Here is a 14,347-nt window from a genome sequence, read left to right as displayed (position 1 = left end):
TCTTATATTATTCTTCAAATGACTAATTTCAATGCTGATCTTTTCTTCTACTAGACTGTCAACTTCGTGGGGGCAGACACCATGTCTGTAGTGTTCACCACTAAATCCTGGTCATTTTGCACAGTCAGTTGACAACTGAATGAAATAAATTTTGCAACCCATTTGTTACTAAATAGAATAACATTTTTCCTTTTTAATGATTTCTGATGAGGTATTGATATGATATGGGATAAAAATACAGCATGAAATTTGTCTTCATGTATACTGAGTACACAAGTTTCTATACTTTGTTTTTTGAAAGAGAGTAGGAAGGCAAACATAGGTGGAAATTAATAGCCTCATGGGATTTATGTCACATGATGATCTGAGTCATAGTTTTATGACCCTTAAGAAGTATTTACTCTTTATAATGGTAGAATGTAATTATATATGATGAAGTAAAATAAAAATTTCAATATTATTAAACAACAGAAAGAATGATTACTGTCCCATAAGTCACAATTAATAAAGCAATTGTGCTCATACAGGAGTTTTCCACATTGCATGACTATCCTTTTAATAATTTGAAAATACACTTAAGGGTGCCTTGGTGCCTCAGTGAGTTAAGCACCTGCCTTTGGCTCAGGTCATGATCCCATGGTCCTGGGATCAAGCCCCACATTGGGCTCTCCGCTCAGTGGGGAGCCTGCTTCCCCCCACCCTCTCTCTCTGCCTGCCTCTCTGCCAACTTGTGATCTCTGTCAAATAAATAAATAAAATCTTTAAAAAAAATACACTTAAGTTAAAGATCCTGACAGGCACTTAGGAAAGGAAAGCAAATAAAATTATTTTGCTTTTAAAACAAAAAAGATAACTAGAGGTAGGTTTTCTGCTTTTGATTTAATAGGTATCTCTAAATAGGGTGTGTATTAGAATTCATCAACTTATAGAGATCACTGTGGATTAATTTTATCAGCCACATACTTCTAAAATTCCTGGAATTTAGGGAGTAACTTTTTATAGGGTTTCAGATAATCATGATAAATATACAGATATTTTAAAAAATGTAGGTATGGATTTTGTTTTGATGATAACACACGTTGAAAAAGTATAGAAACTCCACATCAAGGCAGATTTCAAGGGGGAAGAACCAGTAATAAAATGTGCAAATCCTACATTATTTTCTGAATATATGGGCCAAGACATCAACAAAGTATATTTTTCAAAAGAATAATGTATCCCAGAACAATATTTCCTTAAGAGCCTTCATATATAAAATATAATAGAAGCAGACTAACCTTAAAAAATTCCAGGGGAAAAATGATCCTTTTAATCTATTAATTTGTTTATACCAGGTAAAATGTGTTAACCTTTGATTGATACTGCTGGTTGGCAAATCTAAAGTATTTTCTGTGTGTATATGATGAAAAGAAACTTCAAGTTTATACTGCATATGGCTCATGTATCCTTTGACATGAAATCTGAATATTTAAAAATACTGGCATGCCTACCCCCAGCTCTGTGAAGATAGGATGGGACAACATGAGCTTTATCGCACTGAAGGACAGACCAGAGGTATCCTTTACCAACCACAGGGGTTTGAGCAAGTTGCTTAATTCTTGGATGTTCAATTTTCTTACGTAAATACAGTACTAATGCTTTCCTTAGAGAATACAGTTATTTTTATTACTATTAATCACATGCTTATTGAATATAAAATGTAGGGCATTTCTTTATTATTCTTAAAGAAGGGGAGGTCATTGTTTGTGAGTCTGTTCAGGGACTTTGTAATGTTATATAATATCCAGAGATGTTGCAGGGGAATTTTTAACTCTAAACTAGAGGGAGAAAACAGTTTAATGTTAGAGTTTTGTTTTGTTTTCTTAACATAAAAATAGAAAATTCAAAGCAGAGTAGATCAGGCCTCTTTCTACCTATCAGTGCATATTTCTAAGCTAGCAGAAATATTAACTAAATGTCACATATATACTTTTAACTCTTGAGTTGTTTCATTCTATGATTAACCATCTTTCCTAACTATGTGATAATGCATGACAACTTTTTTTTAAACAATTTTTTTTAAGATTTTATTTATTTCTTTGGCAGAGACAAATCACAAGTAGGCAGAGAGGCAGGCAGAGAGAGGGGAGAAAGCAGGCTCCTTGTCGAGCAGAGAGCCTGATGCATGGCTCGATCCCAGGACCCTGAGATCATGACCTGAGCCAAAGGCAGAGGCTTTAATCCACTGAGCCACCCAGGTGCCCCAATGCATGATAACTTTTGAGCATTAAAAGCGGGGGAGGGCGCCTGGGTGGCTCAGTTGGTTAAGCAAGTGCCTTCAGCTCAGGTCATGATCCCAGAGTCCCAGGATCGAGTCCTGCACGGGGCTCCCAGCTCCATGGAGAGTCTGATTCTCCCTCTGATCTTCTCCCCTCTCATGATCTCTCTCAAATAAATAAATAAAATATTTTTTAAAAAATTAAAAGCAGGGGAAATGGAAATCGTAAGTTGTTCCCCTCCTCTCCTACAGGCCTATATAGTTCTTTGCAGGAAAAACTGTAACTTTTTTTTAATTATTATTTCCATGTGGATACTGTATAATTTTGGAATGAGCTAAAAAGCCTACTTCTTATTTAATGAATTAGTAAGTTGAAGCCACTAAAAATAACCTTTGGAATTCATATAGACTGCGATATTGGCAATGCACCTAGTACATTATACCTGAGAGTTTTCTTCTCTCTGGCGGAAAATGCAAAGAGCACTAGGCTGAGAATGAGAAGACCTGGTCTGAAGTTTTAGCTCTGCCATTGATACAAAGTACAAAGTAGCCTTAGAAAGGGAGTAAACACTTCTGGGGCTTAAATAAATCATCTGCAAAATGAGAAGGTCGCACAATCACATTATGTTTTAGTCACTTAAAGCATCAAACTCTGGTGGCATAAAAACATTTTCTTGGGAAAGTGAAGCCAGGAGAAAACAGTGATTTATACAGAATTCTTTGTGGAATTCCTTAACAGTATGAGAGTTTCCTTTACTAATCTTGCAGTAGTTGCTGCTAGAATTGTACTTACTACAACCAAAAACAGCTATCATAGCAACCATTTATCAAGTACCTACTAGGTGTTAGTCATGATGCCAGGTACTTCGCATACATTTTGTTATTATTAATGTATAAATTTTGACTCCGATTTCATAGATGGAGAAACTGAGATTCAAAACAGTTTTAATACCTTGGCCCAAGGTCATAGAGCAATAGGTAAATCTCAGAGGTGAGTCTGAATCCACGTTTTCTGATACCAAAAGCCGTTTTTCATTTTTCTATTCTGTGTGAATGACAGGCAGTCTGAACTAGTTGTGTTATTTGGGGTGTCACAGATCTTTGTTATGACTTTAAATACCATTAAATACTGATGTCTTCCGAAGTTTTATCACCAGCCCTACGCTTTCCTGAACTCCAGACTTCTATTTCCATCCAAGTACTCAGCTCCTCCCCTGAATGTCTAACAGCCATCTCAAAAACACATTCAAATCTAATAATCGCTCAGAAAATCCTGTTGGCTCTTCTGTAAAACACATCTAAGTTTGACGCCCTTTTGCCACCCTCACTGTTTCTACCATAGTCCAAGCCACCAGCATCTGTTGTCTTCATAATGGAAGCAGGTTCCCAATCAATCTTCTCCCAACCTTTCCCTCCATGCAGTCTATTCTCTACCCAGCACCCAGAGTGGTATTTATAAAATATGAGTCAGGTTATGATATTCTTCTGCTGGAAATCCTCCAATCATCACTCCGCATCTCATTCAGCCCGACTTTGGTGTCCTTATCGTGGCCTACAACTGCAGCCCTGCCCTCTGATCTCACTGACCTCATATCCCACTACACCCTGCCTTCCCCACTTCACCCCATCTCTCTGGACTCCTTGCTGATTCTCCTTGCTGAGCACACCAGTTGTACATCTATCTTTATACTTTGCCTTCACATTTGCTATTCTCCTCACACTTAACTTTTCCCTAGACTTCCATGTCTCGCTCCCTTCCTTCTGATCTCTACTCAGATGGTATCTTTTTAGAGAGGACTTCCCTGATCGAAAACAGTACCTTGCCATTCTTCTCTTTTTACACAGTTTTATGTTTCTTAATAGCTCTCATCATGAGTTGGCATATGATTTTTCTCATCTTTCTCCTCTCAAACACACACATATACTGACCATAATAACTACATGAAAGCAGGAACTCTGTTATGCTCAGTGCTGCATTGCAATGTCTAGAAGAACACCTGCCATATTTTAGGAACTTCATAAATATTTGCAAACAAAAGCAAAATAAGGTAGAATATTCATATTAATCTAAAATAATAAAAACTGTCATGAAACACATTTAAAACTCTGATAAGAAATTTTAGGAATACGGATCATTTTTAACTTGTTTACTATCTAGAAAATATAACCATATTTTATTTAACTAGTAAAACAAGATATTAGGCATATCAAAAGCATTTTCAGCTTTCAAAATACACCCTGGCACAAATATAGTAAGCATAAGTATAAGTTCTCATTCTGCCAAAGTCAAGAAACAAATCTAATTTGATATTCAACAGCTCCTAATGAAGATAACAGCTCTTTAACAAATGAGACAGGATATTCTTTAGAAATAGAGATATTAGTCTAGGCCTAAAATACAAATTTCTTTATTGTGAATGGGCATTTTCTGGTTTATAAATTAATGATAATAAATATACAATGACCTCTTAACTGTGTCCCAACCCACCATCATCATCTCCAAGCATTTTAACTTTAGAGCAAAAAGCATGTGCTTGAAGTCAGAAAACCAAGATTTGAGCATAGGGCTTATGCTGGGAAGAATAAAAGACAAAATCACTAGCAGAATCACTTACAAACCCTACAGTATTACACCCCTCCAAGTTTACTCTGCTCTCCCATCAAATATGCTACTATCCAAAAGACAAAGAATTTATTTATATCAGACTTTTGGTCCACTTGCCTTTTCTTTTATCTTTACTCCAAGACAAAATATCTGAAATATAATATTTTAATTAAAGAAATTAGAGATTTTAAAAAATCTACTTTTTTCTACACTGGAAGAAATTTGTGGCTTATCACCATTTGTAAGCATCTGACTGTTCACTTTAGCAAATCTTTTTTTTTTTAAGAATTTATTTATTTTATATGACAGGCAGAGATTACAAGTAGGCAGAGAGGCAGGCAGAGAGAGAGAGGAGGAAGCAGGCTCCCTGCTGAGCAGAGAGCCCGATGCGGGGCTCGATCCCAGGACCCTGGGATCATGACCTGAGCCAAAAGCAGAGGCTTTAACCCACTGAGCCACCCAGGCGCCCCCACTTTAGCAAATCTTAATAGATTTACCTGACTGCCTTCATCTAACTCACATTACAGCAGGTCTCCAAACAACTCTGCTCCTTGAAGATTTTCTTTCTTCTGGGAAGCAAGTGAAAACCCTCAAATTCAAGTTGTCTAATTCCCAGAGAGCACCATAAACTATGTCTTTAATGCCTGGATCTTATGATCAAAACTTCTAAAACTGTCCTTGCCCTCTACCAATAGGAGTCTCTTTTCACAAAGGGTCTTAAATTAGGACTCATGGGTTCCCTAACTTCCTAGGATTTTCTGGAGTGAGATGATGGCTTTCATGACACTTTCAAAAAAATACATGATCTCCACACAAAAGGTTTAAAATAAAAACTGTTTTTTTCCTTTAATATTAGGCTTTCTTAATTCCATCCCATCACTCAGATTCAGGACGAAATAGTTTTTTTTCTGACCTATTCAGCCCTTCCACTTTGTTACTTGTTTTGCATCTGATTTTCTAACCTCTGACTCAGTAGTCACTTATTTTTCAATGCATACTCTCCTAGTTATCTACTCTTAATAAAGCACTGGACATAAGTTTGAGTTTTCACAGAATTTCATAGAAAAATAAAGTTTACATAAAGGGTGTATAGTTATCTGATAATAAAATAAATAATTTATGGAAAGATTTATTTAGTGCAAAGATTACAAATACCCAAAACATAATAATAGACCATAATTTATAATCCAGGAGACCCAAATCTAAATCTCAACTTTATTATTAATTTCTAATGCCAACTTAAAAACCTTTATGCCCCAAACCATTGGATTCTCTTTCTTGAAAAATAGAAATAAAGAAATGTTATTCCTTTAGATAATTCAAAAAATGATTAAATCTTAAAGCATAAAAGAAATAACAAATTAAAATATGCTGATGTGTATGCAAAGAACACAGGGAGGAAAAGAAACAAAATAGATGTTGAAGGGAGACTGAATTCTAAAATGTCATGCTTCTGAAAACATCATTTACCACACTGGCTGGCAAGTCTGGGGATGTGATTTACAGCCCCTCCACCCATAACTGAAATGAGTTCCCTCTACCAAGCTTATCCCACATCCTGAATTCCTCACTTTATCTAATTCAAACATTTTCTTGGACTACTGCAGAAAGTAGGCTTTTACACCAAAAGTCTCACCGTGTCATGGAATCCCTGGCCTGATCATGTCATGGAATCCCAGGCAATGACCCTTTCTAAAGAAGAAACAACATTAAAAGTTGCCTTGAGACTCTGCTTAGATTACAGTTCCCCCTTCAGGAACCTTACCTCTGGTTCCTGATGCGTATCAGTCTTCATCTCAAGGTTTAAGTGTTCTTCCTGTAAATGCCCCTGCCTGGCAAGACCCCAGTCTTCCAAACCTTGGCTTCCCTGGTTTTCCCAGGGCTGGCTGTCAGTCAGACCACTGTCTTTTACCTAAAATAAAATCTCTCATTCACAACTAATCTATTTAACTTCTAGGAGTAAATCTCCACCAATGTGTCATCAATCTCACTTCCAGGATGTTGCTACTTCAATAAGGAGAATGAAGAATAAAATGAGGATGTATATAGTTTGACAGACAATAAGCCTTTGGAGAAAGCCAGTTGTAGCAGAATCTTTGACTTGAATAAAACACAGGAACAACTGAGAAAGAGAGAGAAAGAAAGAAAGGGAGGGAGAAGAGATAAAAAGAAAAGAAAAGAAAAAAGAAGGAGGAAGGGAGGCAGGAAAGAAGGAAGGAAGGAAGGAAAGAGAGGAGAAGAGAAAATAGAAAATCAGTGGGATGCTGGTGGGGAACAAAATTAGAGAGATATCTGAAAGGCTAGTATGTATACAATCACAACTGTAAGCATTTACTAACTCAAAGCTTTCAAATAAAAAACAGAAAGTAGTACAACTCAGATCAAAAAGATATAAAATTGTGCAATTCAGATCATTTACATATTTTCCAAACGTGAAAGCAGTAAGGAAAATTAGCTCATGGAGTTGACCCATTGCAAAACATTGTAAAATATGAAGACGTGTAAAAGGAGGACTTGGCAACATAATCAATATTAATGAAGTCTTAGATGTAGCAGCAATTCAGAAGGAAGCAGAAGAGGACAGAAGAAAGGAAGAAGCAGTGAGTCGGGAAGAGGGGAACAACTAAAAGATGAGGTAAAGGGGTTCACTTACCTATGATCCCATTTGCAATATGCGAACAGTTGAGTAAGAGAAATGAAAAAAAGGAGCATATAATATTGCTAAGCACATGATTTTTAAAAAATTTCCAGATCAATAATTCAGTCAAAGAACAAAATCTTAACAAGCAACTATTTGAAAAAAGGATATGAATGTACCAAAATCTTAATAGCTAATTTTCTAATAGGGTTGAAGGGAGTTAAAATGTACAGGGCAGGGGTGGCACTGAATCGAGAGATTGCTTTCCCTTTATTCAATACTATAAATGTCTGAAAAAGAAAACACAACACATAAAACAGAATTTAGGATCTTAATATTAAAATTAAGAACATTTTAAGAGAAAAGTAAGATCATCATTTAAAATTTTGCCTTACAAAAAACTATAGTAATACACTAATTACCAACACACAACATGATGATAGGTGTTTTCTTCTTTCCGTGCACCATTAACTTTCCTAAATTTGGTTAAGTGATATGAGGATTTAAAGGAGAAAAAAAAAACAACTTGTAGTAATTGCTGTAGGAATTCTTAGCACCTTTTATCAAGCTTTGATATCAGTATTTTAAAAGTATATTTGTAATACACAAAAATCATAAAAACGAGGCTTTGATTACTTCTTCATTTTGACAAAAAATTTTCATGAGAACTTCAGAGTTTTCCACGTGTGTTTTTGGATGAGCTGCTTTTGGGAGGGAGTACTTAAGTCACCTATTATTATTTCTTCCGCAGAGGGCTGTGGAAAGGGCAAAGTGTATGGCAAGAAGGCATAATCCTGCTGCCAATCAAAGGAACTTAAAGAGAGCCTGAGATTCTAAAAAGGATTTTAAATATTACTTCTGGAAATATAACTCTTGTTTTCACTTTCTGCTTCATCACACTGTAAGGTGAATAGACTTTTGCCCTTCCTCAGTTACCCAACTGCATCATGCCTTCTCAGCTCTGTTCGTTCTGGGAATGTAGGCTCAAATGAGTACTTCCAGGAGACTTGTAGGATAATGGATCCAGTACATGCTCAAGCCCACCCGGCATCCTAGTGATGCTTCAGACAAAGGGGAGGAGGCACACCATTCTTCACCAGACAATTGTGGGACTAGTCCAGAACCAATTAGGAAGTAGGGCAACAAGTAAAGACAACTTCACTAAAAACTCACTTTCTTATTGATATAGTATGGGTCCAGGTCCTCCAAGGGCTCTGACACCATCTCTGGAGGAATGTCTCCATAAATAAATGGAAGAGATTTCCCTGCTTCCAAGTCACTATTTGGCTTTGGGCCATTTTCATCATCCTCATCCTTACGCTCTTGTTTGGGTCTCTTAGCTTTCTCTTCTGCAATGCGTTGTTCAATAGCAGCAAGGGATTCCCTGGTAAAGAAGCGGAAGCTGTCAGGTCCTGGTGGTACCAGCACTGACTGTGCCATCTTTTCATCCTGCTCCTTTAATCACTGTTTAGCTCCTTGCATAAAAAAGTGCTATGGAAACAAGAGAGAGAGAGAGAGAGAGGAGAGAGAGAGGAGAGAGAGAGAGAAGCAATGGTCATTAGGATAAAAGGTAACTGTGGCAATTACATGATACTGAGATAAAATATATAAACCAAGCTATCTGCAATATTTTATTAAGGAAGCTGTATTCAGGGGATTCTCAGGCATGCATTCATTTGCTTGCATGGAGATCTGTCTTTCACATTCAGTAGATGTCTATGAGGTAATCTAGTCTCCCACTCCCAAAATGTTTTAAGTGAAAATATCCAAATTCGGAGCACGGAAATGGAGGATACTGGTTTGTGCTTGCTGTTTCACTTGTGTGAATATTTTGGCAGCCATCTTTTTCAGCATCCTTTCTGAAAAAAATATCAGAGATCCAAAACAAGAGATGAATAATCACCCAAAATTATAGAACCTGGGCTATGCAAGGATCTTGCATGTACCTCTATGTTTTGTTCCATGTTCCTTTTGGCCTACTTTTCCACCTTTGATAGCGTATTCAAAATCAACGCACCTGGTAAAGAGCTCTGGAAATCCTGAAATGCCAGGCTATGGAAACATAGGTAGATACTGCTTGAAAGCAAGGGAGCAGGAAGGAGCAGGGGATGCCCGATTGCATTTGGAACTGCTCGGAAGCTGCACAGGAAGGGATCCAGCTCCTGCCAAACTGGGCAGGAAGTCATCCACGTCAGAGGTCTGGATCTTGGACCCCCCCTGGCTTAGCAACCTGCTGCTACCTAGTATAATTGCTTCTTAAATTAACAAATTTGCAGTACTTAGTAAACACTGTAGAATTAGTTCATTTTCTCAAATAGTGTCCATTTCATAAACATCTAAATAGCAAATTTAGACTTGAAAAAACAACAAGTTTAAGATAGTTTATCTTTTAAACAAACTCCTATTTTGTTGGTCTTTGCCATGACATAGAGGCTTACTGTATTCTAATTATATTTCACCGGACTAACAAATATAACTTCACAGAGCACACCAATCATTCCAAATGTTACCTCTGAACCAGTTGCAAGAGTTTCTATGATTTTTGAAACCATACAACCAAAACATTAACTCCTGAATGCCATCTGTATATAATTCTTCTTTTTAAAATATCCATTTTAACCCCCATCCTACAGGAAGGAGATTGCAATTTAATTATATGAAGTGCGTTTTCAAAGAGTAAAGGCATCATTTCTGTAGCATATGCCAGATCAAACAGGGAAATTTAAAATAACATAAGCTACTCTACCGTTTCTACATTTTTTCTGAAGTAGACTAGGACCTTTCAGCCACTAGCTAGCAGACTGCCCTCTTAGTATTACACTGCCTCCAAAACATCCCTCATTTACCTCACCCATCCCGAGAGACCCTCATGCCTCGACCGAAATAGGCATGAAGAAGGTCCATGCATACTCCATGGAGGAAACTGCCATGCCTGGATGCTCTAATAAAAGAGACATGCTAAAACATGCAGCCAGCAGCTTCAAAATGAAAGTGGTCCTCTGCAGATTCCCCCAAGGATTCTACTGTACAGGTAGAGAAGCATCACAGAGAATAAGCATAATAAGAATATTAAAACATTACCCCTGCGGAATCTTTTACACCCAGAGTTTGGGATTGATAAGCTGGCACCAAGAAGACTGCAGCTAAAATTCCATCATTCTTTTTTTCTTTTTTTTCATTTTTTTTTTTTTAATTCTCCTTCAAAGACCACACCTAACTTCCTGTAAAAGGATTCTGGTAACTGAAGTAAGAACAGGCATTTCCTGTTTGGGGACTACAAAATGGCGTTATTATAACTACCACTAGAGGGCGGGGGAACTGTGAAGAGAAACCCCTCACAGTGTACGTACACAGAACCCTGTGTTTGAAGCCGCCCAAAGCTTTCACTAATGGAGCTCTGATTTTTTCACAGGCTTTTCTTAGAACAAAACGCTAAGACTTTGCTGATTTCAATCATCAATTCTGCTAACAGATTAAGCTTCTGATCACGCTTTTTATTTGCTAAGCCAGAAGTCATTCAATCGATACAAATAATTCAAAGTGAAAAAGGAAAATAAATACTGTTAAAAATAAAAACATTAAAAAGCAATTATACTAGTGAAAGTCTTACACACAGTGGAATTTAACATTAGCCTCAGCCCCAACGTATCTGAAATCCAATAAAGTGCTCTGCTAATTCAACAGAGATGGTCTTTGTGCTACACAAATAAACTTTCTCTAGAAATAAAATAACCCTGATGAGACACCAATCGTATTTTAACTCTGATTTTAGTGGCTGAAAAGCAGCCAGAAGAAAACTGAAAATCCAGTGAAATCCTAAGTGCCAGTCTTTCAACTGATGATAAAGTGATGATTTGAGGACTTTTTATGTGCCAGTCACTGACTGGGCTAACATGTCTGTATGCACCATATCATTTCATCCCCCCCACAATCTTATCAAATAAACACTTCCATGATCCTGATTTGAAAACTGAAGAAAGGACGTACGTGTTATGATCTTAGTCATCTAAGATCACACACGTAGGATTCAAACTGAAAGTCTGACACCAAAAATCTGTGAACTTTATTCAGTCATAAACACTTGCTCATGCAACTAAAGCCTGAAATAAAGATTAAATAAATACCAGGCAGTGGTGCCAATTATGACCAGAAACAGTCCTACTTATTAAATCAATATATTTTGCATATTTTCTAGCTTCATCATTTTCATTAGAAAATGTATTTGTTGGAACTGAGCATACAGAAGATCCAGTAAAAAAAAAAAAAAAAAATTAAGCACTCTAGCAGGTCTCTTTTGGTTATGAGAGACAAAAGAATGACTCACACTGACTTGAGAAAGAAAGAAAGAAAGAAAGGAGAGAGAGGGAAGGAGGGAGGAAAGGAGGGAAGAAATAAGGAAAGAAAGAAGGAAGAAAAGAGGGAGGGAGGAAGGAAGGAAGGGAAGAAAAAAAGAAAGTGGGAAGGAGGGAGAGAAGGAAGAAAGGAGAGGAAGGAAGGATGGAAGGAAAAGGAAGTTCATTATTTCAAGGTTTATTTTCTAGGGCTAGGTTTAGGCATGGGATGATTCTGGAACACAGATGACATTGCCAGCATCTAGTTATGCTTTGACTTCCGTGGTGTTAACTTTCCTAGAGATTCATTCCTTATTGTAATAAGGTGCTATATAGCAGCTCCCAACCTCCCAGACTTAAATCCAATAGGAATAAACACTCAGAAAAACTCTCATTGCATCTCACTGGCTCCAGCTGAGTTACATACCCATCCCTCAAGTAATCACTCAGTCCTAGGTAATGCCATGCTTTGTGCTTTGATTGACCTCCCCTAAAAGCAAATGCCTCACCCTTAGAACTAGAAGGAAACCTTCCTTGAAACCTATGAACAGTCAGGATTGTGGCGGTGGTCTAGGAATATCCCTCAAAAGCAAAGTTGGAATACTATCCCTGGACAAGAGGTGGACAGATGCTGTCAACAAAAACAGTAAAGTGTGTACTCTGGTCACGTACTGGTCATATTTGCGGTGCCTCAATACTTGATAATATTATTAATGTCAGAAGATCTATCTACCTATACAATATATATAAACATATATAAATACATGGATATATATATACATATGTATAGATAGATTTCTGATGAAAATGATAAAGCTAGAAAATATGCTATATATATATGCTAGAAAATATGTTGTATACATATACCATATATGTATATGCTGTATAGCATATAGCATATTTTCTGGCTTTACCATTAGAAAAAATTGTATCTTCTATGTATACCATCCTAAAAACTTAGAAACCAGACAAGACAGTTAGAAGATTCTTTCCCCAAAATAAATTGTCCTACTGGAATCATATGTTCCACGAATGTCTATGATGAGCATTAGCTTCATTTATCAAATGAATACATGAATATTTTGGTCTCACTTTACAAATGTGCTTAATAATAGGCTTTTGTATAATAAGATTCTAATTAAAAAAAATAAATTAAGTAGTAAAACAATTACAAAGTGATTTGGCAAATGTATCTTTTGGGGGAGGTTAACCGTAACAACACATACTGCACTATTTTTGTCAGGCACTATTTTGAGAACTATTTAAGAGCACTTAACTCATAACAACCTGATGAAATAGATGTTGTGATTATCCCCATTTAAAACACAAGGAAACTGAGGCAGCAAAAGATTAAATAGTTTGCAACATGCATTAAGTTTTCACAGCTGGAGATAGAGTCAGAATCTGAACTCATGCTTTTTGGTCACAGAATTCATGTGCCTAACCATGATGCAATGCTTCTCCAGCCTTTTCCAGGAAACACTTGCTATCAGGAAGGCCAAGGGAATGTGTAGTTTCTTTGACATCATATTAGTTGTAGGGTCACCCATTTTTGTCCCAGTGATCCAGGCTAGTGACTATGTCACAGGATACTTAAAAGGGTGAGCAGAAAATGTTTTACCAAAACACCCAAGATATATGAAGAGCAACACGTGAATATTTTTTCCATTTCAAAAATACTTTTATGCGATGTAGATTTGAAATAAGAATCATAGTCTCTTATTTCTGATTTCCCAGGATGAAGTTTTCAGAAGGCTTGCACATTAGCTTTTCTTCTATTTGTTCTTGTTAACACCAAACTGACATTTTATGAGATTGCTAAATGGCACGTTACATGAAGTTTTTAAACTTCATTCAGTTGCATTACTTTACAGACAGGTGATTTTACGTTACAACTTTTAAAGCCAGACATTATATTTGGAAGACTCATAAGTAATTGGAAAGGTACACGATATTATTTTAAGTAGTCAGAAAGGAATGAATATTATGAACTAATTTCTAAACTCTGATAACATTTTTTGCCTTTCAACCCCATCTTTAAAAAATTTTTCTCACTTATAAAAGAGGAACATTAATTTTCTAAATTAAAATATAAAAGAAGCCATGTTATTATATTTGATGACATCTACAAATATAAAAGTTATCATAAAAGATAGAGTAATTATAAAATAAAGATATATAGTAAAAATAGCATATGACTAATTTCTTTTTTTTTTTTTAAGATTTTATTTATTTATTTGACAGGCAGAGATCACAAGTAGGCAGAGAGGCAGGCAGATAGAGAGAAAAGTGGAAGCAGGCTTGCTGCTGAGCAGAGAGCCTGATGCGGGGCTCGATCCCAGGACCCTGAGATCATGACCTGGGCCGAAGGCAGAGGCTTTAACCCACTGAGCCACCCAGGTGCCCCGACTAATTTCTTTCCATGAAGATTCACTTTATAATAATTACTCTAAGGTTCAACTTATACTGAAAAAAATTTGGCTTACTTAATCTCACAGATAAGGAAATAATTATAT

The 14,347-nt window shown here is 36.6% G+C and overlaps 2 protein-coding genes across 6 annotated transcripts in view; one reads left to right on the top strand and one right to left on the bottom strand.

Annotated features, from left to right (window-relative positions):
- LOC125095498 (sodium channel protein type 3 subunit alpha) overlaps nucleotides 1-14,347 on the top strand; it is a 1,188,574-nt gene that overhangs the window by 975,354 nt on the left and 198,873 nt on the right. The window lies entirely within an intron of this gene.
- Nucleotides 1-14,347, bottom strand: part of SCN2A (sodium voltage-gated channel alpha subunit 2) — a 132,603-nt gene that overhangs the window by 72,337 nt on the left and 45,919 nt on the right. For 4 of the 5 annotated variants that reach the window (XM_047721983.1, XM_047721985.1, XM_047721981.1 and 1 more), the window contains 2 exons: nucleotides 8,674-8,991; nucleotides 7,672-7,790 (listed from right to left, as the gene is read on the bottom strand). In XM_047721983.1, coding sequence (XP_047577939.1) covers nucleotides 7,672-7,790; nucleotides 8,674-8,940 — 386 coding nt within the window. In that variant the 5' untranslated portion in view covers nucleotides 8,941-8,991. Of the gene's footprint in view, nucleotides 1-7,671; nucleotides 7,791-8,673; nucleotides 8,992-10,581; nucleotides 10,692-14,347 lie in introns of those variants that run through there. The other variant, XM_047721982.1, reaches the window with a different exon arrangement.

This window comes from Lutra lutra, chromosome 3, assembly GCF_902655055.1.
Source record: "Lutra lutra chromosome 3, mLutLut1.2, whole genome shotgun sequence".
Lineage (NCBI taxonomy): Eukaryota > Metazoa > Chordata > Mammalia > Carnivora > Mustelidae > Lutra > Lutra lutra.
The sequence above is the reverse complement of the archived record's forward strand: the minus strand, read 5'-3'. Positions and strand labels throughout refer to the sequence as shown.